The following is a 26,122-nucleotide window of genomic DNA, read 5'->3' on the forward strand; positions in this document are numbered from 1 at the left end:
CAACATCCAGTCACTCATTTGAAGATGTGAATTCTGATGGTGTGCAAGAAAATATGAGTGATTTTGAATAATTGTTTAAGATAGTTTATATAACTGTTGTATGCATCATATCTTGAAATAAAATTTTTGATTTCCATATGGTGTTAAATGAGAAGTTATGAGTCATTTTTATATTGTTGGATTATATGTCTTAATTATGATAATTTTTATTGTTTAGAATATCTACAATGCAACATTAAATTAGAGATATAATGTATGTTTCATTCAATATACAAATAATGACTTTTGAATTCATTTAGTGATGTAATTTGTTCATAATGTCATGGTTTTTTAATTTTATGGTTGAAAAAATTTCAATTTCTTATGTATCTAGCATATTATGGTTGAGAACATGTTGAGTTTATACTTAGGAAAGAAAAATGTTATTCTACCAAAAACATTAGTGTGTTTTTTTCCTCATAAACAACTTTGTTTGGCACATAAAAATTCGGTTTTACTAGCATTTTTTTAAAACTTTGAAGATTGACTCTAAAAAAAAATCATCGTTCCAGTATTATCACTTTTTCGCTTTCAAGTTGTATTTTGCACGAAAATTTCATTTTCACTGCCATTTTTAAAACATGTTCAAAATTGACCCTAAAAAAAAACCATCTTTCCAGTATACACACTTTTCATTTTTAGCACTGTTTTTGATGTTTTTTCGAGGTTTTTTGGCTAGAGTTCCTGTTTCACAGTTTACATTGTTAATAGACACAACTTTCATGGGATCAACTGGAATATAGGTTAATGCGACCCATTTATTCAAACTATGAAGCCTGAGAAGCACATTAGGAATGTTTAAGGAACAACTAGTGGTCTCAGAGTTGCAAGATTCTATTAATATGTTCCACATGTGAGTCCCAATTTTTGTTGTATATCAAGATATCATCAAGGAATAAAAATATAAATTTGTGTAATAAGGGTTACAAAAATCATATGGCTCTTAAAGGTGGATGGAGCATTGCAAACTCCAAACGACACCACTAAGTACTCATAATGATCTTCATGAATGTAGAAGGAAATCTTTGAGATGTTTACGAGCTTCATTTCAATCTAGTAGTATCTTGGGTGAAGGTCCAATTTAGTGAAGAACTTGGCACCATGAAGCTCATACATGAGATCATCAATAAGTGGAGTGAGAAATTTACCTTTAACGATCAACTAATTGAGAACCCTGAAATATTGACACATGTGCATCATCTACCTTCTTTTTTAATACCATAACCATGGGTGTTGAGTAAGGGCATGCAGTAGGACATATGACTCCAACTTCCAAGAGTTCCTAGATAATCTTTTCCATTTCAATTTTTTATGCAAAAGGGTTCATATAAAGATGCATATTGGGTGCTTGACTAGTTAGGACTAAGGGAATTTCATTATCATGCCACAGGTTATTTCAAACACCTATTGATGTTTAGTCATGACCATCTACAAATTAGGATGAATTTCCCATGAAGGGTTGTCTCTGAATTGTATGGCATTGAACTATACAATAATGTTGGAGTGGCCTTTCTTCGATATCTTCTCCATATGGTGAGAGCTAATAATTATAGGGAGTTGAACTTAAGCCCCATTGAGTGTATGTTTATGCCCAAGGATTATTAAAACTAGTGTATAATTCCTTGAAACCCATGGTATCAGGACTCAAAATGTGAAACCATTTTGCACCAAGAACTATATCACAACCACCCATATCTATAGAAAACGTGCAATATTTTAATTGAAAATATCCCATTTGAAGTTTCACATTTTCACATTAGCAAACATGTTTCATCAAACCTCCATTAGCTATCATAATTTCAAATTTATACATTGCATGGACGTAACAATGGGTTTCTTCAACCACTCTCTTATGGATAGAATTGTGGGTGCTATGACTACTAATTAAAACAATCACCGTGTTGATCTTGATGAAGGAAATCTTCAGAGTTTTGGGTAAAAAATGCATGATAAAGAATGGAGAGAAATTCAAGGTTCCTCACAAGGGTTTGTTTGGTCAAATTATAGACTTATAATTTCACAGACATAAATCATCAACTAGGGGTAGGTAACCTTATGATATGTTGTACAAAATATATGCATGATAATACTTTAAGTGTTTTTCTAAACAAAACCACACACACACACAACTTCAATATCTCTTTTCCTCATCAACACTTAGCAGCAAAGGCTATGGAGTGGATTAATCATCCCTCTAAAACACCTAAAATTGTTGACACTGATCAGAAAAGGATAATGGATCAATCAAACAACAACTAAACCAATTCAACATTTCGCAATGTAAATTAAAGCTTGATCAAACAACTCCAAACAGATTCATCAAATAAGCTTCACCATTTGACCATTATACATGTGCTGCTACAAATTAGAAAGGTTGTGTAATAATTCTATCAATTCATGAATATCATTAAAATAACACAAATATGCAACTACTCGAGTTGTGAGTAAAGGGGGCCCTCCCTTACTCACAACCCCTTCAACTGCTAAAGGAGTTTATACAGTGAGATTAGCAAAACATGGAACTTTATATTAATCTAAACAAATATTACAGTAGTACAAAAGTCTGGTATATCCCTTTGTAAATGAAACATAAAAGTATTTATACAAATGTAGAGGCATAAACTTGCCTGAATTAGGAAAACTAACATACTACAACTGTTTGCTAACAATAAATGGAAAAGACAATAAAAATAAACATGTTGAGTTTGATCCATGACTAAAAGCATGGATCAAGCTGATCTCATTGAGTTGATGGCGTTGTTTCCCAATATGACCATCTATGAGAGGTCTAAAGGTCTGGGTGGTTTCAGCGATAGTTTTGAGGAATCCAATAGGACAACATCCATGTAAGCGAATTTCTTAACACAACCCATGTTCTTCTTCTCCTCGAGCCTGAATGGAACATACTCAACCATTGAGATTGCTACAGGAAATAGGAACGATTATAGGAAATCAACGTATCTACAGGAAATCTGTGATTCTACAGGATATCAATGATTCTATAGGAAATCATGGGCTGTCTGCAGGAAATCGCGAAACTGCTTCGAAAAATAGTTGGTCTGCATAAGATTCAGTCAGCACTCTTGAAATTGTAGATAATTTGATTAGGTAACATTCAACTTCAAAAATACTCAAGAATAAAGTGAAATGATACTTTTTAAAATGATTTGCATACCTTAAAGCTCACAGCACCCTTTTGGTCAAAACACATATAATATGGCAAAAAGAGAGTTATGAAGGGTAAAAAAGAGTTCAAAAGGAGGAGGAAAGGCCTTAGAAACATTATAAAAAATGAACAAAATCAGGGCTCAACATCTCCCCCACACCTAGCTCCTTGCATGTCCCCTATGCAAGAAAAAATGTTGCAAATCCAAAGGAAAATTCATTCTTTACCGTGTGTTGCAACTATTGTAGCCACATGATCCAATTGCACCCTATTGGACTCAGCTTTATGAACCTTACTTCGATATTCTTCATTCTTCTTCTACAGGTGCTCGATATGAACCTAGTTTTTCTTCATGACTCGACATGCCTTCTGATGCTTCGCTTTCCACTCATCCATTTCTTTCTATAGGCGTAGGTTGTTCTCCTTTAGAGCCTTGTTTTCCTTCCAAAGAACCCGTTCAGACACAGTGAGCTCAGTGATAGCTTCCTCCATTTCCTTTAGGGACTGCTTCTTCTTAGAGGTTTCCTCATCCCCATACTTCCCTTGAGAGGACTAAGGCAGACTTGGTTCCTCCCGCTCTTTGCAACCTTCAACTGTTTTATCCCCACTTTCCTGCAGTTGTGGGTCTTGGAAAGACACAACCTCCAACTCTTCTTTGTCAATGAACACAACTGACTCAATCTTCACTTGCTTCCCTTTAGACAAGTATCGGGGCTTCTTATCCTTCTTATCGGTTTTAATTTGTTGTATCCCCTCCTCTGTAGTTTCTTTTATCACCAACTTCGTCACCTGGCTTCTTGTAAAATGCTAAGTAGGAGCAGAGGTACCCTTTGATAGCTTAGGCTTCTTCCCTACAGTTTCCCTGACTACCACCACCTCTTCATCTTTCTTAATCTCCTCTATCAATTGACCACGGGTCCGGGGTTTCTTTCTCAGCTTCTCCGCTGGTTCCACCTCTTTGGTTTTCCAGTAAATCGGGCTCCTTCTTGTAATCCACAAAGTAATTCTCTACTAAAAACTATTCCCATGTTTTGTTTTGTTTCTTCAAAACCTCCATCATGATAATTTTGACAAGACTATGATGATAGCGGTTCTCCTCTATATGTGATGCCCTCTCCTTGGCAGAAGTAGCCATCTTAAACAAAGACATTCTAAGATAATATGGTAAATTCAAGGGTTTTGTCTCAGAAATGGTCAAGGAGACGAATATGAAACAGGAAAGCTAACCTAAAATGACTTTCACAGTTGATATACTTCTATAGGAGAAATAAGAGACATTGGTACTTACTTCTAAGGTAATCTTGCATGATCCCCTTGCTCTTGTCTGGGTTTGCATGCTATTTTTTTAGGAAGGGTGCACAAATATCCTCGTTGAATCACTAGTTTTTAAAACAACTCTCTCCTATATTTGGAATTCCACAAGCTTGCGCTACTAGCTCCTCCATCAATCTGAACTTAACATTACCCACTTGCGCCCTGTCGCCATTTAAGTTTAGAGAAAAAGACTTCATCATCTCTGAGTTATGACCGCTAAACTTTAGGAACAGAGGCAACCATCCTACCTTCTCAAACCTTGCCTTACTTTGTGGGTAAGCATCCAGTAATGCAGGGCCCTGAGGTTTTAACTTAACGGCGGACTGCATTTTCAACAGTAGCTAGAAGTGGAAGAGAGCAGAGCTCGACTTAGTTCGCTGAGATGCTTCTAAGATCAAGCGAGATAATTCAAAACCCAATAAGAACAAGAATGGTTTAATTTAAGAAGGGTGTAGGGTAATAAGGAAACTTTGAATGACACAGAACGTGATCATGATTTCCATCATGATCTGTTCTGCGGGATAAGTGTTGGGAAGATAACTGATGTACACATCAAAATAATAATCGGGAATGGGAACTCGCGTAATGACACAACGGCTCATAGCCACCTTATTTCACAAGGGTAGCCATGACTTGTACTCATGAAAATTCAAAATTTTTGTATCATTACCTTTTTACCTTAAGTGTTCTGACGCCAAACGTACCTGATCGATCTTACCTTACAACGGTCGAGTACCTTGGGTGACGGTTGCACTTCCTTTGGAATAATAAGCCACTTCGAAACCATATCATATGCAAGGTCATGTAATTACATGGCCTCTACTAATAATGAAGATGATCAGTATTTGCCAAATCCTTTAGAATAATGTTCTTCTTGAAATTCATTCTTCAGGAAATAAGTGATTTGCTGCAAGAAATGCGACTAATGAACTTCTCTGCAGGAAACCATGTTCTCCTTTTTTTTTCTTGTACAGTTTACTACACATGAATATAGGTGCTGAGATCGAATGTGCAGTAATCTTGTTGGATTACCAGCCATTAAGGTTAGTTGTTAAACAATGTGAGTTCCATCACCATTAATGAGAGTGAGGACCAAGGTACCTCTAATGCATCCTATCAGGTGTGAATGCATGAGTTGTTGTTGAACCCCCTGTAGGATCCAACAGTCAAGGAGCCATGATAAATCTCCATTGTTGTTGATGAGATAGTTTGTCATTAGGGTATACAAGCTTCAAGGTATCAAAAGTCTCTAATCTTGAACCCAGATAATTTTTTGATGTCGATGGGCCAAGATTTTTGGAAGGAGGGCTTTAAGAGATCCCACATCAGTCCAACACGAGCAAAACAAAAAATTAACTAAAAGACAAAAATTATTTTGAGGATCTCGAAGGATCTACTATCCTGTGATTTTAACAAGCCTCGGGCAATTCATGCTCGCCATATTTCAATTTTAGAGAGTTTGAAATACTGAAGAAGAAGACTCCAAGGGGGCTCCTTTTCCGTAATTAGTCCATTAGGGTCGGAAAGAGGAATAGACCTATACCTAATAGACATTCCTCTCATGGTTTATTGAGCATGAGAAGGAACAACGTAAGATCATTTTATTATGGAAGAAAATCAAGAAGAGGTAGTGAAAGGAATGACTCCCTTTCCCAGCATTTCTAGCTCTTTCTTCTTCACAATCTCTTCCACAAATTCCTCCTTAGATTGGGGCTTATGATAAAGCTTGAGTTTGTGACCATTCACCAAGTAGGTAACATTTCCATCATCAATTTTTTTAACCGGAACATAACCATTATCAAAAAATTTCTCAATTTCATAGGAGCCAAGCCAATGTGTGTTAAATTTCCCCTTAAAATTCTTAAATTTCGAATCAAACAACAATGCCCAGTATCCCTCTTTAAACTGTTTTTTATTAATGTATTTGTCCTGCCATTTAGCCCGTTGTTGTTGGATTAGATCAGTATGTTGAAAAACATCCTACCTAATCTCATCCAACTCATTAACCTGCAGGATTCTCTGCTGCTGTACTTCATTAAGGTTTATGCCCAAATCTATTGCCATCTTAAAAGTTTTTATCTGAAATTCAATTGGCAGTAAAACTTGTTTTCCATACACCAATGCATACGAAGAAAATATGGTGGTGTTTCTCCATGTGATCATGTAGGCTCATAATGCCTCGAGAAGTTGATCAGACCAATCCTTCTTATGGAATTGCACCATCTTAGTCAGGATTGCCTCCAACACCTTATTTGTTGATTCCACCTACCCATTGGCATATGGATGATAAGGGGTGGAATTCCGATGAGTAATCTGATATTTATGTACAATTCCTTGCACAAGCTTTGAAACAAACTGAGTACCCTAATCAGTGACAATTTCCCTTAGTACCCCAAATCTTACAAAAATATCAAAAAAAAGAAATTTTACCAATGCTTTCTACGTTGTTCTAGGTAGTTCTCTCACTTCCACCCACTTTGTAACATAATCAATACAAACTAAAATCTACTTCTTACATTTGGACATAAGATTGATGGGACCTACAAAATCAAGAGCCCACCTCTCGAATAGTTATATGAGAACTTTTGGTTTCAAATTCATTTCATCCACTTGAACAAGTCAAACTATTCTCTGGCAACTATCACATTTACGAACATACTCCTTTGCATCTTTGAAAAGACTTGGCCAGTAGCAACCTGAGCAGAGGATCTTATAGGTTGTCTGCTTATCTACGAAATTTCCTCCACAGGGTTCATTGTGAAAAACTCTCAAGATATCATATATCTCATCCTCTCTGACACACCTGCAAATAATCAAATAAGGTCCGGTGAAAAAGAGGTCTCCTTTTATCCAAGAGTAATAAACACTTTTTCTATTAATTCTCTTTTTCTGACTAGATGAGAAGTAGGGTGGTAACTTTCCTATAGCAAGGTAATTGGCCATGTTTGCAAACCAAGGTGTTTTGGAAGAAATAGCAAACCAATTATCATCAAGAAAGCTATCATTAATAGGAAATATCCTCACTTGCATGGTTGAGCCTAGATAGGAAATCAACTACCTGATTTTCTTTTCTCGACCCGTTTAATACCGTGATGTCAAATTCCTGCAGCAGCAAAAACCACCTAGTAATCCTTGCATTAGTGACTGGTTTGTTCATGAGAATCGAATATTAGAATGATCAGTATGTACAAAAACTTCGTAACCAATGATTTAATGTCTAAACTTATTAATAGAATAAATTACAACAAGGAACTCTTTTTCAATTACGGTGTAATTTAGTTCTACAGGAGTTAAATTTTTACTAACAAAATAGATAGCATCAGTTACGAGATTTCCCTTTTCACCCAATATTGCTCCTATAGATGAATCAGAGGCATCCGTGGAAATATGAAAAGGAAATTTCCAATCTGGACCTCTCAAGACAGGTGTTGAAGAAAGATTTTCCTTAAGTGTATCAAATACAGCTTGGCACTTATCACTCCAATGAAATTCAGATTCTTTAGTCAATAATTTAAATAATGGCGAGGCCACCTTTGTAAAATTCGCAACAAACCTTATGTAGTAGCTTGCATGTCCAAGAAAAAATCGAACTCCCTTTTGACTAGTTGGTGGGGGCAGATTTTCAATTACTTCAATCTTAGTCGGATCAACTTAAATTCCTGCAGCAGAAACATGATGACCCAAAACAATACCCTTATTCATAATCATAAAAAAATTTCATTACTCAATGAAATATTTGTTTCTCTACATCTCCGCAAAACTCTCCTAAGATTATGTAAAGCTTCTTCAAAAGTATCACCCATTACTATAAAATTGTCCATGTAAACCTCTACACAATCATGCAAAAGATCAGAGAAAATACCAAGTATCACCCTTTGAAATGTGGCTGGTGCGTTGCATAAACCAAATGGTAATGCCTTATATGCATAGGTAACCTAGGGGCATGTGAATTTTGTCTTCTCTTGGTCCTCTAGAGCTATATTATTTGATTGTACCCATTGAACCCATCTAGGAAGGAAAAATACTTCTTCCCTGCTAAAGTGTCCAGCATTTGGTCTATAAAAGGCAAGGGAAAGTGATTTTTTAATATAGCTTTGTTCAATTCCCTATAATCTAGACACACTCGCAATTTACCATTCTTTTTAGTGACGATAACTAGTGGGGTTACCCACTGGATGTCTAAAATAGGATAAATGAACCCTACATTTAACAATTTTTGCAGTTCATTTTTTACAATTTCTCTTAATGCAAGGTTCATTCTTCTTTGTGGTTGTCTTATAGGCTTGGCATCTCCCTCTGTGTAGATATGATGAATGCATGTGTCCGGGTGAATGCCCCTCATGTCTATGTATTCCCAAGCAAATGTATCCGAAAATTCTTTCAATGTCTGAATTAATTGTTTCTCATGTTCAGGAGTCAAGGCATAATTGATATTTAGAGTTTTTCCAAGAAAAAAATTCAATTACCTTACCTCCACATTCAGTCATTGAATATGCAGGGAATGTAGATAAGAGGGTTGAATGTAATTCATTTGTTGTATTATATTTATAAGAGTTCTACAGGTCATTAATGATATCTATATTAGGACTAGACTGCCCCTCTAAATGTTGTAAAAAATTAGGATTAGAAATATATTAATTTATTAGATTTTCCTCCGTATTTCCCTTAAGGCTCATGGATTGGGTTATAGTCAACACTGGCTGAATAATTTCTGGACTATGTTCTTCATCATCTGAATAATTATTTTTTGATTTTAGGAGGGGTTTGGCAGGAGGGTATAGGTTGATATGTTTAGTTTCAGCCCCATGAGTGATGGTCATGTTTCGAGACCTACACCTTATGTACACATTCGTCGTATCTAACCAAGGTCTCCCCAAGATCAAAGGATGCCCTCCCAAGTTGGTCTTAGGTTGAAGAACATAAAAATCTATAGGGTACTCCCAAGAATCCAATGAAATGAAAATGTCTTCTAATACACCCTCTGGATTTACCTTAGACCTGTTTGCTAATTCTAACATGGTAGGAGTATGAAGTAAGTCAACGGATCCTATGTGAGATAATGTCTCCATTGTCATCACATTGATGGCTGCACCTAAATCAATTAGAGTGTTTCTAATCGGATACCCATTGATAAAGGTGGTAACCAAAAGGATTCCAGGGTTTGCATATTTTTCAGTAACAAATCCGGTGGACATAAGACTTGCAAGTTTCCCACCTACTTGAATTGTAGAAGGTTCCTTCTTCTGTCTCCCTAGTTTCTTGGTACATAGCTCCCTCACTGTTTTGGCATAAATAGGGATATCCTTAATTTATTACAGTAACAGGATCTTAATGCATACATTTCTCAGTTCAGACACAAGATCGAACTCGGGTTGTTTTATTTTCATCTCCAACCTCTCTGGAAAAGGAGGCTAGACAGTATGGGACAAGGAAGGTTCTTGTGACTTTGGAATGGTTTGTTCTGCTTGTCTTGTGTGTTTTCTACTTCAGGTGTGTCCAGAGTGTCTTCCTCTATAATCTCTTCAATTTTTCCGGGCTAAGTTACCACTTTTCTTGATCTGAGTTTAATTTCCTACATCGACACAAGAAATTCCTACAGCACAGGAACAAAAATTTCCTACAAAGGCTGTGGTGCAATACAATAGGTAGGAAAAGTGGGATAAGTGGCCACTCTAATATTGTGAGTAGATTGGACGAACTTATTATTGGGATTGGATATTGGCTAGGCATGAAGTTGTGTGGGACGTGGTTGATTTGGTGGGGCAAGCAACTGAAGTTGTTGCTGCTGCGGCTGAACCATTTTTTGTGGTATGGGTTGTGGTGAATAAAAGTTTTGAGGGGGATAATTTGGTGCAATAGGGTAAGGAAAATTCCCCTGCCAAGGTTGTTGTGGAAGCCAGGGCTGCTAGGGCATTGGAATGTTCCACATCTGATTCTAGGCATAAGGAAATTGAACATGCCGTTATGACATATCTGTAGGACGTGGTTGCCATGGTTTTTGAGGTTCCATTGCATAGAGTGCATTAACAACTTTCTGATCTGCTAGATATGCTGCTTTAATTGCTGGAAGAGAAGGACATTGATTGGTAGAATGACCAGCCTCAAAAATTCGACATACCTCTATACTGTCTTTAGGACATTCCCTCATGGGATGTTTTTTTCTACACTTGGAGTAGAACACAGCTAGGGCTTTCTCCACTTCCTCTTGCTTATTCTTAGCCTACAAAACATCTCACTGTGAAAACAAAGTGCTAAGAATGTCAGATTTAAAATTTTCAAATAAATTTCCTATTTCAGCTCTGGTTACCTCAGCCCCTACAACTAATTTAGTGAATCTGGAAGAAGTATCTCTTGATCCTTTTCCAACCTTAGAATTTCCCCTCGAATATTGTCGACACAACTTGCACACATCATCATAACTCAATTTTGATACATCAACTGCTCCCATTAAGTTCAAAACCTCGAGAGATTCTGGTCTTATGGCCCTTAGCAAAATTGTTCTCAGGGTTTCCTTGTTCAACTGGTTCATCTTGGATCTTTGTAAATTATACTGGAATCTTTCCAGGAAGTCTTGTAGGCTTTCTTCCTCCTTCTGGGTCATGCCAAAGATTTCTTCTTTGATGTCCCTAGTTTTACAATAATCCTGATACTTTTTCAAGAACACCTTCTTCATGTCATCCCATGTCGAAATGGAATTTGCAGTCAGTCCCATGAACCATCTGAGAGCTGCATCTTTTAATGTGGCAGGAAACAACTTCAACTTTTGAGCATTTGAAGAATAATCATAGCTCCTGCACAATACATCAAACTCAAATAAGAAGGCATCAGGATCTTCACTAGAGGTACCATGAAAATTAGGCAAAGCAGAGGGAGGAATGTTTTTCATCTGACTGACCCCAACAGAATATTTGATAGGAAATTCGAATGTAAATGGTTCCTCTTCCTTCTCACGATAGTCCCCATTTGTAGTACCAGTACCCTATAAATGAGCCATATCGAACCAAAAGGGAGTGGTACCCTGGTAAGCTACAAATCCTTCAGAGTCAGCTGTCTAGAACTCTGGCTCTTGAATAGGATTGAATAGGAATTAATCTTCAAGCTGACCACAAAGCAAATATGATGTCCATATAGTAAGAGGAGATGTTAGATGAGCAGCAACAAAGGATTCTCTATCAGAAGGATTCTTCTCTATTGTGGGGGTATTGATTTGCTTAGGATCAACTGTCAATCCCTATTCAGAACTATTAGTCCTTGGCTTAGATTCTCTTGACTCCTTTGCCTTGTTCTTTACAAACTTATTTTTCCTTGCCAGTTTATTAGTGAACGAAGTGGTGCTCACACCACCACTAAAAATACTTGGAAATTTATATTGGCCCCTATTTATAAAAATTCAAAACTTCTACTTACCAAACAACCAGGACATGGATTTGGTGAATTCTGATCTTTGCAGGGGTGTAGGCCTTACCCTACGTCTTACCATTTCACCTCCCCTCTTGAAAAAACTCAGAATAAAGGAATCAAACTAAAACACTTTAAGTATCATCCCTTCGCACCTCCCCGACAACGGCGCCAAAATGTTTGAGCAAATTATAGACTTATAATTTGACAAACATAAATCATCAACTAGGGGTAGGTATCCTTATGAGATGTTGCGCAAAATATATCTGGGCTAATACTTTAAGTGTTTTTTAAACAAAATCACACACAGACACACACCTTCAATATCTCTTTTCCTCATCAACACTTAGCAGCAAAGGCTATGAAGTGGATTTAATCATCCCTCTACAACACCTAATATTGTTGATGCTGATCAAAAAAAGATAATGGATCAATCAAACAACAATTAAACCAATTCAACATTTCACAATGTAAATTAAAGCTTCATCAAACAAATCCAAACATATTTATCAAATAAGCTTCACCATTTAACCATTATAGATGTGATGCTACAAATTAGAAAAGAGAATCAAAGGTTGTGTAATAATTCTATCAATTCATGAATATAATTAAAAGAACACAAATATGCAACTACTGGAGTTGTGAGTAAAGGGGTCCCTCCCTTACTCACAACCCCTTCAACTGCTAAAGGTGTTTACACATCAAGATCAACAGAACATGGAACTTTATATTAATCTGAACAAATATTATAGTAGTACAAAAGTCTGGTATATCCCTTTGTAAATGAAACATAAAAGTATTCATACAAATGCAGAGGCATAAACTTGCCCGAATTAGGAAAACTAACATACTACAATTGTTTGCTAATAATAACTGGAAAAGACAATAAAAATAAACATGTTGAGTTTGATCCATGACTGAAAGCATGGATCAAACTAATCTCGTTGAGTTGCTGGAGTTGTTTCCCAATACGACCGTCTATGAGAGGTATGAAGGTCTGGGTGGTTTCGGTGGCAGTGTTGAGGCAATGAATAGAACAACATCCATGTAAGCGAATTTCTTAACACAACCCATGTTTTTGTTCTCCTCGAGGGTGACTGAAACATACTCAACCATCAAGATTTCTACAGGAAATAGGAACGGTTACAGGAAATCAACGTATCTATAGGAAATTAGTGATTCTACAGGAAATCAACGATTCTACAAGAAATCACGGGTTGTCTGCAGGAAATCGTGGAACCTCTTCGGAAGATAGTTGGTCTGCATAAGATTCAGTCAACACTCTTAAAATTGTAGATAATTCGATTAGGCCCAACATTCAACTTCAAAAATACTCAAGAATAAAGTGAAATGATACTTTTTAAAATGATTTGCATACCTTAAATCTCACAACACCCTTTTGGTCAAAACACATATAATATGGAAAAAAGAGAGTTATGAAGGGTCAAAAAGAGTTCAAAAGGGGGAAGTAAGGCCTTAGAAACGCTATAAAAAATGAACAAAATTGGGGCTCAACAAGGGCTTCTAAGGTTGTTTCTTCTTGAGGGGGAAGGGTGGTCTCTGCAAATTCTACTTCAAGAGCTTCTTCTACTATTTTTTTTTTCAATTGGTGTTGGGAAGACACATATACATGGAATAATTTATGCTCTTTACATTTATGCCCTTCGAAGCACCACTTATCAAAATTATAGCATAGTTGAAGGCATTGGCATTTTGTGACTTATTTTGGTGAATTTTTTTGGATTCTCAAGGGTTGATAGGGGAGGGGGTGGTAGTACATGCCAAAGATGGCGGGGAGGGAAATAAAAGGTTTTTTTGGTCTATGCATTTATCCCCATCTCAACTTCCCCAACTCTTCCACAAGCCTCCAACAAAGTAGTTGGGCATTGCATCATGATTTTCTCTCTAATTACCTTCTCAAGACCATTAATGAAACATTATTTTAAAAAGGAATAAGACATACCCCATGTGTAAATTTCCAATCGCTCAAAGGTTGCTATAAATTCTATATTTGTGCTTGTTTGGCACAATATATTCAGACTTCCCAGATAATGATTGTCTCGTCCAAAACAAGAGTAGATTGTCTTCAAAAACTGGATGTAGGAAATGTATCCTCCATGATATTTCTTATGCCATTTCCAACACTCTTCATCCAAGTATAACACCCCCTCTAAGTTTCATAAATTATTAGTATGAAAGTGTAGAGAGAAATAATTTCCCATTTGGGTAACTTGACTAGTGGGATCAAAATCATCAAACTTATTCATGCCTATTTTGTGGAATTCTTATCACATAATGCGATGATTATCATAATAATGTCCTACTCCATTAGAAGAGTCATCCCTTCTAGTGGCATGCCCATAGCCTACTAGATTCCTTTTCCTTTAACAATATGGTAAAAGGTTGGTTAGAGAGCTCACAAGCAATCTCATCGAGCTTGGTGTTGACATGGGAAACCTAGTGGTTGAGGTGGGTGGTTGTTCATCTAAGGTAGATTGTTGTATAAGTCTTTAAGTTTGTTCACATTTGAGAGCATGTGCATGACCACATTTTCCAAAGTGTAGAGCTTATGTGTAGAGGATTTCTAAGTGAATGTTGTGAGTCTTATGCTTACCAAAAGGTTCCAAGTCTTAAGTACCTACAATGGTCATTAAAAGAAACATTCATGTTGCATTAGTTGATTTCGTTGTTGCTTCCCTAAAAAAAAAAAAAGGACTTGGACTATCATAGGAGGCAACATTCATGAATTTGTTCTCTCTTAGTGATATCCTAATTGATAGCGAATAGAGAATTATAAAAGAAAATAACTAGTTATTAAAAGCCTTAGAAAAAATCAATTCATAACCGAATTATAAAAAGTACATATAAATTAGTAAGAAATAAGAAAGCACTAATAACATTCTTGTGGGACCCCCTATATTGGTGAGACTGGACGCTCCATTAATCAAAGAATTAGTGAACACGCAGCTGATCTTAAGCATAAGAGAACTAAGTCTTCCGCACTAGCAGAGCATGCAAAGAAGACCAAAAATCATGTTTGTATTGAGGAGACCAATGTTATTGCTAGAGTTTCGCAGTTCTACCACCAAAAATTTAGGGAAGCCATCGAGATTGAAAGAAGGCCAAGCAATCTCAATAGAGATGATGGTTGGAAGATCAGTAGTTGCTGGGTCCCGGCCATTGCCTCCTAGTCATTTCCTCCCCTTCCTCCCCTCCCTCTTTTAATAACTTGTTCCTGGGACTTCCCCTTGTTATCCTTTAACCTTCTTTCTTTAGCCATAGTTCTTTGATCCTCTTTGGAAATCTTCCTTGATTTCTTTTTATCCTTTCCTTCCTTTTTATAGGGTTAAATTATATAGCATAAGATATTTAATTAGCATATTTAGACGGCCTTTCCAATAAATCTATGTTGAGTAGCTACCCATCCCTTAATAAAATACTTAACTTAAAATATTAATATATTAATTTTTAATAATTTGTAATTTAGAATATTACTTAAGTAATTTATTGATTAACCATAATTACATTATTATGGTTATGTAAATAATAAAATATATTTAAAAGATAAAGAATATGTTTTAATTAAAAAGACTCATATAGTTGTTATTAATAATATTCATATATTTATATACATGAATTTCTTATTAAATAATATAATATATAATAATATAAAATTATTTAATTTTAATAAGTTAAATAATTACTAAAATAAATAATTATATTATATTATAATAAATAGGTATAATACAAGTGATAGTAATTATAATACCGATGATAGTAGGTTTAATACCAGCATCATAACATAATAATATTATTTAATTAAACATATTGAATAGTCAAAACTAACCGTTCTTGGTCAATCTTAGGCGTTTATCAAGTTTATCCTAATATAACCGTTTTTCAATATAGCCATTTTTAGTCAAATCTAGCCGCTCCCTATTTAATATGTAGCCATGATCTGGTTCTTCAACAAGCGTCGCAAATATTCTATGATGTGATGTTGAAAAAGATAAAAATTGATCCATAACCTGCAAAAAAATTAACAAAATACATCATAAATGCAATAAATATAATACATAATAAATACTTAACATAACTATGGTAATGAGATTCAGATATTCAGGAAAAAAGAAGTACCAAACATGAAACACGTTCTGATCTTAAATGTTTACATGATGAACATATCTAATACGTTTTAAAAGAACTTCCTACCATCAAAATAGTTTCTAATTTAAAGTGAATGGCCTTCATTAATAAATTCAGTAGACGCTAAGCTACCTGTTAAGTTATGCCAGTAGACGCTAAGCTACCTGTTAAGTTATGCCCTTCATTCATTGTACTATGAAATTGCCAACTATGGACGTTGACACTCAGAGTCCCACTTGCTGCTGCTTTAATTTACAGTGATGGACGTCGACTCCCACTTGCTGCTGCTTTAATTTACAGCAATGGACGTCGACTCCCACTTGCTTCTTATGTGGATGGATGCCACCTGTATTGCTTAATAAATTAACTTATCATGTCTCGGGTTAGTGGATGCAGTTGCTTTTGCATAAAGATTGGGCCCCACATATCTGTGGTCACCATATCTTCTAAACGATCCAGGAATATATGGTCGGTGACTCGGCGGCAACCCTCAATAATGCAGTGAACGAAGGAAATTAGCAGCAACTTTCATGACTTCACAATTTAATAATAAAACAAAAGTATCCTAAATACAAATATATATCGACTTGGTTCGTTCAGCGAAAAACAGATCCTCTGAATTGACCAGATATTAGTGTCTCGCACTGGTGTGATCACCGCTCATTCCCAATCTCTGTAAAACGTCTTGGATCTCGCTTGCTTCTTTCTTCTCTGTAAAACGTCTTGGATCTCGCTTGCTTCTTTCTTCTTCTGTATCCCATGGCGGACCATGCTTCTTCGTCTTCATCCACCAACACTGGCCAGGTTTATGAAGTTTTTTTGAACCACCGCGGTCCCGACACAAAGAAAGGCCTCGCCAGCCATATCTACCGTCGGCTTATTGTACGTGGCTTAAATGTATTTTTGGACCAGCCAGAACTGCGCAAGGGAGAGAACATACTACATCAAATCGAAGAGGCTATTCGAACCGCCTCGGTGCAGGTAGCAATATTTTCTCCAACATATGCCCAATCAACCTGGTGCCTTGACGAGCTCGCGCTAATGGTGGAATCCGAATCCGAATCCAAGTCGACAATTATTCCAGTCTTCCTTGATGTCGATCCTTCCGAACTTCGGTGGACGCAGAGTGGAGATGGAGAGTTCGCTGGAGTCCAGAGTATCCTCCGCTGGATCTTCCGCAGAGTATCCTCCGCTGGATCTTCCCGAGTCTACAAGGCGAAAAGGGAAGGTATGCTCGAGACCTGCACATGCTAGAAAAGAAGACAACATTGGATCGTCACACCAACAAAAAGAAGCCACGACATGACTCGAGCACTCTGCAAAAATGGAGGAATGCTCTCTCTGTTGTCTCCAATAAAAGCGGTTTTGTCTCCAAGGAGTACGGGTAAGGGCCATACTCTCTCCTGTTTTTCTTAGTTATTTCACGAAACATAAGACGTTCCTCCATAATCATATTACTGTGCATATTGTTCAGTGACGAAGGGCAGCTAGTTGATGCGGTCGTAGAAGAAGTGTGGCGAAAGGTTAGTAAAACACCTCTTCATGTGGCCAAATATCCTACAGGCCTGGATGAGAAAATAGAACATGTGGAAAGAATTGTGCACTTGCAGCAGCAAAGCCAGAAGACTAGGGTTGTGGGAATTGTGGGTCTTGGCGGGGTAGGCAAAACGACCCTTGCAAAAGAATTCTTCAACAGACACACATCAAATTATGATCGATGTTGTTTTCTGTCTGATGTGAGAGAAACCGCAGCCAAGAGCTCTTTAAGTTCATTGCAGACAGCACTTCTTAAAGACTTGGCTCATTTGCAGAACGAGCAAATAAGAGACATTCATGAAGGCATAGGGAAGCTCCAAAAGCATCTTTCATCCTGTCCCCCATGTCTGATAGTCTTAGATGATGTTGATCATATTGATCAACTTGACGCATTGTTTTCACCGGTGAAAGACACCATTCAATCCAGTAGTTTAATCTTGGTTACTTCTCGCAATAGGGATGTACTTACAAGCTCGGGAATTATAGAGGACTCTATTTACCGGCAAACAGGCCTTAACCGACAACACTCTAGAGCACTATTCTGCTCGCATGCCTTTGACCAGAGTTGTCCTGTGCCAGGATTTGAACAACTGGTAGAAGAGTTTTTGGATTTCTGTGATGGATTGCCCTTATCTCTTAAGGTCGTTGGAGCGGCTATTCGTGGAGAAGATTCTGAGTTTTGGAAAAGAGAGTTAAACCAAATCAGAAGAATACTTCCTGAGGATATTCATAGCAAGCTTAAAATTAGCTACGATGGTCTCGGTAAAGAGGAGCAGGAGATCTTTTTAGACGTCGCTTGTTTTTTTATAGGAGAAAACAGAGATACCGCCATCGCTATATGGAACGGATCTGGCTGGGACGGATGGCTGGGTCTCCGCAACTTAGAGAACAGATGCCTTCTCGAGATCGACAGTGAAGAGTGTATAAGAATGCACGACCACCTCCGCGATCTCGGCAGAGCTGTAGCAGAGGAGAAACATCCGCTTCGGCTTTCGCGACCAAATGCCAATCTTCTTCGTACTCTTTCCCCCTCATCGCCTGTACGTATGTTGAAGCTCCCCACGGATTTTCAAATTAGCATTGCGATATCTAAATTGCCTGTTTGTTTCGAATTTTTTGAAGAAAAAATCATGTTTTTAACAGCTCCGAGTGAACAATTCAGGTGCGAGGAATTAGCATGGATTATGGAGATGGCCACGAACAATTTTTCGAAAACGTTGCGGGCAACTGCAACCTAAGCAGGTTGGAACTGCTTAGGGGTGAAGGTTCTTTTGTTGAAAGCGTATTCAGTGCAGGGGAGTTACGACAACTGATATATCTCCGATGGGAGAACTGTCCGATCTTCTCAATATCTTTCACAGGGAAAACAAGGAATTTAAGAGTGTTATACATAGAGGGGAGAAATTTGAGAAGACTATGGATTCCGCATGAACCTGAGGTAGTACAAATTCTAATTTATTTGGACATAGATCGATTTCCATTTCTCTTCAAATTATAAAAATTGCTTGCATTTAAGAATTGTCTTTGTTTATCACAATGTCAAATAGGTGACATTTACAGAGGCAAATCAACTTTAATGTTTTTATGTACACATTGCAGGCACCACTACAGTTGACGCAATTGTATATTGATGCTCCCCTTTTAGAGGTTCCACAGTCTATTGGGAAACTGAATCAGCTCGAAAGAATTGTCCTGGAAAATGGTTATTTTGAAACTTTACCAAATGAATTCTCTGATATGCATTCATTGAAACATCTCAACTTTTCCTCGTGCAACATTTTGCAGAGGCTCCCAGACTCGGTGGGGCAGCTGACGGGCCTCCAGAGCCTCAACTTGGAAGGCTGCTCCAGCCTGCAGGGGCTCCCAGACTCGGTGGGGCAGCTGACGGGCCTCCAGAGCCTCAACTTGGAAGGCTGCTCCAGCCTGCAGGGGCTCCCAGACTCGGTGGGGCAGCTGACAGGCCTCCAGAGCCTCAACTTGGAAGGCTGCTACAGCCTGCAGGGGCTCCCAGGCTCGGTGGGGCAGCTGACAGGCCTCCAGAGCCTCAACTTGGAAGAGTGCTACGGCCTGCAGGGGTTCCCAGGCTCAGTGGGGCAGCAAATGGCGAGCTTAGCACACTTGTGGCCGCAGTTGCTGCTGCTGCCACTAGTACAGCAACTGTTGCGGAAGCAGAGGCGGCAGCGGCAGCAGCTGCAGCTGCAGCAGCTACAGCTGCGGCTGCAGCGGCAGCTGCAGCAGCTGCTGCAGCTGCCGCTGCAGCAGCTGCTGCCGCTGCTGCAGCTGCTGCAGCTGGGGCCGCTGCTGCAGCTGCTGCAGCTGCTGCAGCGGCTGCCGCAGCAGCAGCTGCAGCAGCTGCAGCTGCAGCCGCTGCAGCAGCTGCTGCAGCTGCTGCAGCTGCCGCAGCAGCGGCTGCAGCTGCAGCCGTTGCAGCCGCTGCAGCGGCAGCTGCTGCTGCCGCTGCTGCTGCAGCAGCTGCCGCAGCTACCGCTGCAGCAGCAGCTGCTGCTGCAGGAGCTGCCGCTGCTGGAGCAGCAGCAGATGCTGCTGCTGCTGCGGCTGCAGGAGCAGCTGCAGCTGCCGCAGCGAAGGCGGCAGCTGCTGCAGCAGCAGCAGCAGCAGGAGTTCACAGACTTTATACTCTAGGTGCGGCAGCTGCGGCGGCGGCAGCAGCGGCAGCGGCGGCGGCGGCAGCAGGAGTTCACAGACTTTATACTCTAGGTGACGGGCCTCCAGACACTCGACTTGTAAGACTGCACCAGCCTGCAGCGGCTCCCAGACTCGGTGGGGCAACTGACGGGCCTCTAGGTACTCTACTAGTGCTGGTGCTCCAACCTGCAAGCGCTCCCAGACTCGGTGGGGCAGCTGACGGTGCTCACCACACCCCGCAAAGAGAGAGAGCTGTGTCATTAATCTTCACAGAATGCTTTACATTTTACATCATGTGGAGTAGTAATAATATTGAGCCATAATAACATTTGAGTTTATGGTTCACCTAACATTCGAGTTTATGGTGATTTTTTTAATATTTATTTTTTCTTAGATACAACACATAAATATAAATTTTGTTCTTTAAATAATTTTCATTACTAAATTTAATTTTATTATTATTATTCAATTTATATATTTATTAAATTAATATAAATTTTATAAATTAATATAGATTTTTGGATCATATTATTTAAATATTATTTGCATAACATATAATAATTACTTTTAATTAAGTTTTCATATATTTTTTAATTTCTAATTTTAAATTTTTTAATTCATATTTTAATTATTTAATCTTTTAATAAATTTCAATTTTAATATACATATTTTTTTAATTATTATTTTTAATATTAATTTATTATATATTTGTTTATTATTTTTTTAACTTATTTTCTATTTTAAATATTCAAAATCCTTAATACATATTTGAGTTGCTTATTCATATACATATATATTTAAATAATTAATTGAATGAATAATATATATAATTTTCAAATCTAATAATAACATCATAATATTGATGACATCCTATAAATAATAGTGATATTTATAGATAGCATCAAATATTAAGTGAGCAAGAATAAGATTTTCATGAATGATATTTCTCATTTATGTAGATTGTTGTACTTGCAAACCAAGCATTTACAACTAATTAATGAAATAGACAACAATATTGATGATAACTAGTTAAATTTACTCCTTATCTCTTTTACACTAATACTTATATTTATATGGATAAATATAAATAAACAATTTTGTAAAATATAATTAATATAATATATAGCATTTACCAAAAAATATTTAACAAAATTAAATTCTATTAAAAAAACAAAAACTAAACATATCTAATTTCTCACCTCATCCTTCACCTCAAGTAAGATCTATACTACAATGGAGAGGATAACAAACTATATTTCAATCACCTAAAGTAGATCCAACAACCTTTCAAAAATAAATAAATTATATTAGTTTTATTAAAACTATAAATCTTAGTATATAACCATTTTAAATATATTCCATAATGATTATATAAAATTTAAAAAATTTGCATAATTAAAAATTAGTTTAGTATTTTCTTCACCATAATAACAATGAATACATTAAGGTTTCCATGTAACTATCTCCCTCTATCACCACACTTCAGGAGGCGTACAATGCTTGTTTTTTTCCAATGAAGGTTGTGAATTCATTCACATTTGAACTAATCCTCTTTGTTTGGATAAAAGACCTTGCACAACACCCTTTTCATGTTTCCATTAAGGCCATTTAAGGGAATCACTTTAATAGCATAAAACAATCAATCATTTTCTTGAATTATTGACCCAACTAGCCCTTTCAAAAGTTTGACATGATACAAAGGAAATAGGCCATTGGGTCATTCAGAAGGATCACCCATTCAATGCCTCCAAAACATTTCCTTGATGTAAGAAAATAGGTCATTATGTAATTTTGAATGATTTCCTAATAGGTGTTTTTGAATTATCTACCTAATGTAAGGAAATACACCATTAGGCCATTTATTAAAATCTCATTAGGGGCATTTGTAAGATCCATGTAATGCAAGGAAATATGCCATCAAACCGTTTCAAAAGATTGATTATTGAGTGTTGTCAAAATATTTTCTCAATGTGAAGAATTATACCATTGAGCCATTTTGAAATATTATCTATTATGTTCTTTCAAAACATCCACACAATGTGAAGAAATAGATCATTAGGCCATTTCAAAAGATTGAATGGTGGGTGCTTTGAAAATATATACTCAATACAAGGAAATAGGATGTTGAGTCATTTCAAAAAACTGCCCACTGAACACTTTCAAAAAGCTTGGCCCTATTCATTAGGCCTCTTTTGAAGATGTGAAGTCAAGACACTTTGAAAAATAGAACAAGGCCATCAAGCAGACTTCGAAAAAACTCATCAACCAATTTCAAAGTATCACCCAATTGGATTAAATAATGAAATTAGCCCATAACAAGCAAAGATTGCTAGCCACATTCCAATTAAATACTTCAAATTTCAGCATATGGGGGCTTACGATCCTTGAACACTTTGAACATCAACAAAAGGACTTAAATTTGGTCAAAGGATTTGAACAACATTCAAAATCAAAAAGTTTGATGGTTTATTTAAAAACCCTACTTCATATTGGTATATAACATGTAGCCATTGAATATGCATAAATGAATTGAATTAGATGTGCCCATCACAATCCAACCTTAAATGTATAACGTATGTCTCGAGGAAATAAACTATATGGGAATTCCAAATTTAAAAAGGCATTTGCAACAATTATGTATGCAACTTCATACATAAACAACATACAAGCTTAATCAATAGAATTATATAACATTTCATTAAGGAGATGGAACACTTACCTTTAAAACAAATTGGTCTAAGGAAATCAATTGTTGATAGAGAAACTTTCCACCCAATTGTAGGCATCCACTGTATATACTACCCCCAAGCAAGGATGAGGTCAACTGATCTAAGACTATCCCAAAAGGCCAAAATTTCAAAGTCCTCAAATCTCACTGAAACCTAGCTCAAATCAAAGATCTCATCACTTTGAATCTAATGGCGTGAATGACATGCCAATCCAACACCGTATGCGAAAGTTATAACCATCTAAATTTGTTGTCAAACAGTAAAATTTTTGTGCAGGTAGGCCCCACAGACTGCCACCTAACACCCCCACAAGCCACCACATGGAATCTTTGTCAAGAGTATGAAATCTTACTGGCCAACTAGGACGTGATACATGTGCATGACTGGGCGTATTAAGTGGCCCAATCACGGGCCGTCACGTGGCCTAATCACAAAGTGCCACGTGGAACCATGTGGTTGGTTGATCAACCTTGGCAAAATATGGCAGGGTGACTAGCAGGAGATAAGTTGGAAGTCTAGACTATTTTTGGTGGATTCAAAGACAAGTTGGCAGTCACGGTTAAGTTTGGCAAAGGCAAGTGGTAATGGGCTGGCGGGCCAGCAAAAGCCCAAACTCCAAACTTGGCAGATAGGTGGCATCGACCAAACAACCGTTTTGTTTTCAATTAAAAAATGTCATACGATTTAGGTACACGGGCTTTGAACCTGCGACCCCCTGGCACCAAACGCACTAGCAATAAACCACCAACCACCTGTTGGTGCAACAGGCAAGCTAAAAGGAGATTTCAATCCGAAATGCAATCCTCCAATAATTTTCTTTTCTTTTCCACAATGGCTATGAATTGATTTGGTAGTATCCATTTTCTAATTAACTGTGTAGTCTCTACATAATGATTTGGTAATGTTGTTCGCTACAAAATGATTTGCCAACGCGCTGTCAAATTTCTATACAGTGATCTTGGGGAGGATGAATCAACTTAGTTCTTTCCCAATCCAACTCTCAACGTCCTTGACTTGCTACTCAACATAGTAAATGATTTACTTTTCCTTTCTTTACCGAAGTTTGCAACATTAGTTCAAACTTGATAGTAAAAAAAACAATCTAACCGAGGTTTTGACCATATTCAAAATAGGGTACTCGATTTCAGTTTATTAGCGTTCAATTCGCTAGAAAAAATCCACTCATTCACTACAAAAAAAATGAGAATTCCTCCATGGTATTTGAAACTGATACAACAAGAATACAAAATATAAATGAACAAATCACACAATGACTGAAGCCATAATGTACAAATTATTAATGTAAATCGATTCAACAAGTTACAGTCTCTCAAAATGATCAAACACACAGGAATACAAATGCAATTAATATCAGTTCATAAGAAGAAATATATTTGGTTTAATCATAGGGTTTTGATTCAATCTCAAACCATACAAACTCACAGTGCCATTTGTTGTTCATTTACGCCATTCACACAAAAATACCTTCTAATTCACACAGATTGGTAAGTACAGGCAGGTCTGCAACTTCAAAACTATAGTTACGTAGAGAAACAATGAGTTCCTCTATTCCTCTCCCTCAGGAGCTTCTAGACACTCCTTCTCTTTATTCCCCAAAAAGAAAAAAACTATGACAAACAAGAGTCATGGAATGTGAATCATTTCCCCTTCTCCACAATATAAGGGAACTGAAAACTAAACTTACGTCAGAAAATAACTTCTCCAACATATTTGTAAAAAAAATAAAAACTCACTCCTAAATTAAACTTTTAAAATTTCTTAACAAAAATGTTAGGTGTGTGCTATATTCTTTCCATGACTAACCTCATGTGCGGACCTACCTATGGTTTTGTGCATGGGTTTTGCACATGGTTTTGGGAATGATGGTTTTTTGTCCATGGTATCTTGTAGATCCGGTCAGGGGAACTATGGTTATTTTCTAATCCAGGCTTAGTGGATTGGGGTTTCTGAATGCTTCAGAATGTATATATATGTGTTGTAACAATGAAAGGAATATAATGAAAAATCAATCTGGTAGTCCCAATTTTGGAATCCAGGGTAAAATCTCTGTGTATTTGTTTTGTGTTTCTCACCGTTGTATATTTTCTGTTTTTAAGAATTTGTTTGTAGGTAATTTCGGTATAGGGTTAAAACCTACATTTGGTATGAGAGTTGCTTCAGCTTCAAGGGTATGCCTTTGTTGTTGAGGGTTTTTGCTCGGCTTGTGTTAGACCCTGTTTAGTGGGAGATTTGCAAGATCAATTCTTGTGGTGAAAGAAGATGGCAAGCAGTGGAAATATAAAGATCGAGAAATTTAATGGTCAGAGTTTTGAGTTGTGGAAACTCAAGATGGAGGATCTACTGGTGGATAAAGATCAGTGGATCCCGGTAGATACGAGTACTAAACCAATGACAATGTGAAATGAAAACTCATCGAAGTTGGATCAAAAGGTAAAGAGCACAATACGGTTGTGTATCTCAGATTTAGTATTGTTGAATGTATTAGGGGAAGATACGGTGAAGGCTTTGTGGGACAAGGTAGGGACTTTGTACCGATCTAAGTCTGTGGTGAACAAACTGTTCCTACGGATAAAGTTGTATAACTTAAGGATGAAGGATGGAGACTCGGTGTCAAAGAATTTGAACGCATTTAATACTATGGTAGTCAATTGTTATTTGTTAATATTACAATTTTAGATGAAGATAAGTGCATCAGTTTGTTGTGTTCTCTACTGGATTCGTGGGATAGTATGGTTGTTGCAATAGCTAGCAATACAACCACCTTGAAGTTTGTTGAAATAGTCTCATCCTTGCTGTCGGAGGAGATGAGACGAAAAAAACTAGAGGGCCAGAATGGAGATGCCTTGATTGTATGAGGATTGTCCCGGAATAGAAACAAAAATAAGTCCTCGAGTGGGAGATCTAAATCTCCAGGAAAACTTGTAAAGGTGTGCTAGAAATGCAGAAAGGAAGGGTGCTTCAAAAGGACAGTAGGTTTAAAGCTCCTAAGAAAGGAAAGGTCTGCAACTTCAGAACTATAGTTATGCATAGAAACAACAAGTTCCTCTATTCCTCTCCCTCGGGAGCTTCTAAACATTCCTTCTCTCTATTCCCCAAAAATAAAAAAGCTATGACAAACAAGAGTCAT

General features: G+C 37.3%; 1 protein-coding gene across 1 annotated transcript; it reads left to right on the forward strand.

The window, feature by feature from the left end:
- The first annotated feature begins 16,671 nt into the window (after positions 1-16,671).
- On the forward strand, positions 16,672-20,242 carry LOC149213775 (disease resistance protein L6-like). The gene is made up of 4 exons (XM_089389146.1): positions 16,672-17,447; positions 17,538-18,639; positions 18,762-19,037; positions 19,199-20,242. Exons 1-4 carry the CDS (start codon positions 17,311-17,313, stop codon positions 20,240-20,242), a joined length of 2,559 nt encoding a protein of 852 aa, XP_089245272.1. The 5' UTR covers positions 16,672-17,310.
- The last annotated feature ends 5,880 nt before the right edge of the window (positions 20,243-26,122 follow it).

Source organism: Pinus tabuliformis, chromosome 1_1 (assembly GCF_031772625.1).
Source record: "Pinus tabuliformis cultivar Carrire ecotype Pingquan chromosome 1_1, CPIR1, whole genome shotgun sequence".
NCBI classification, from domain to species: domain Eukaryota; kingdom Viridiplantae; phylum Streptophyta; class Pinopsida; order Pinales; family Pinaceae; genus Pinus; species Pinus tabuliformis.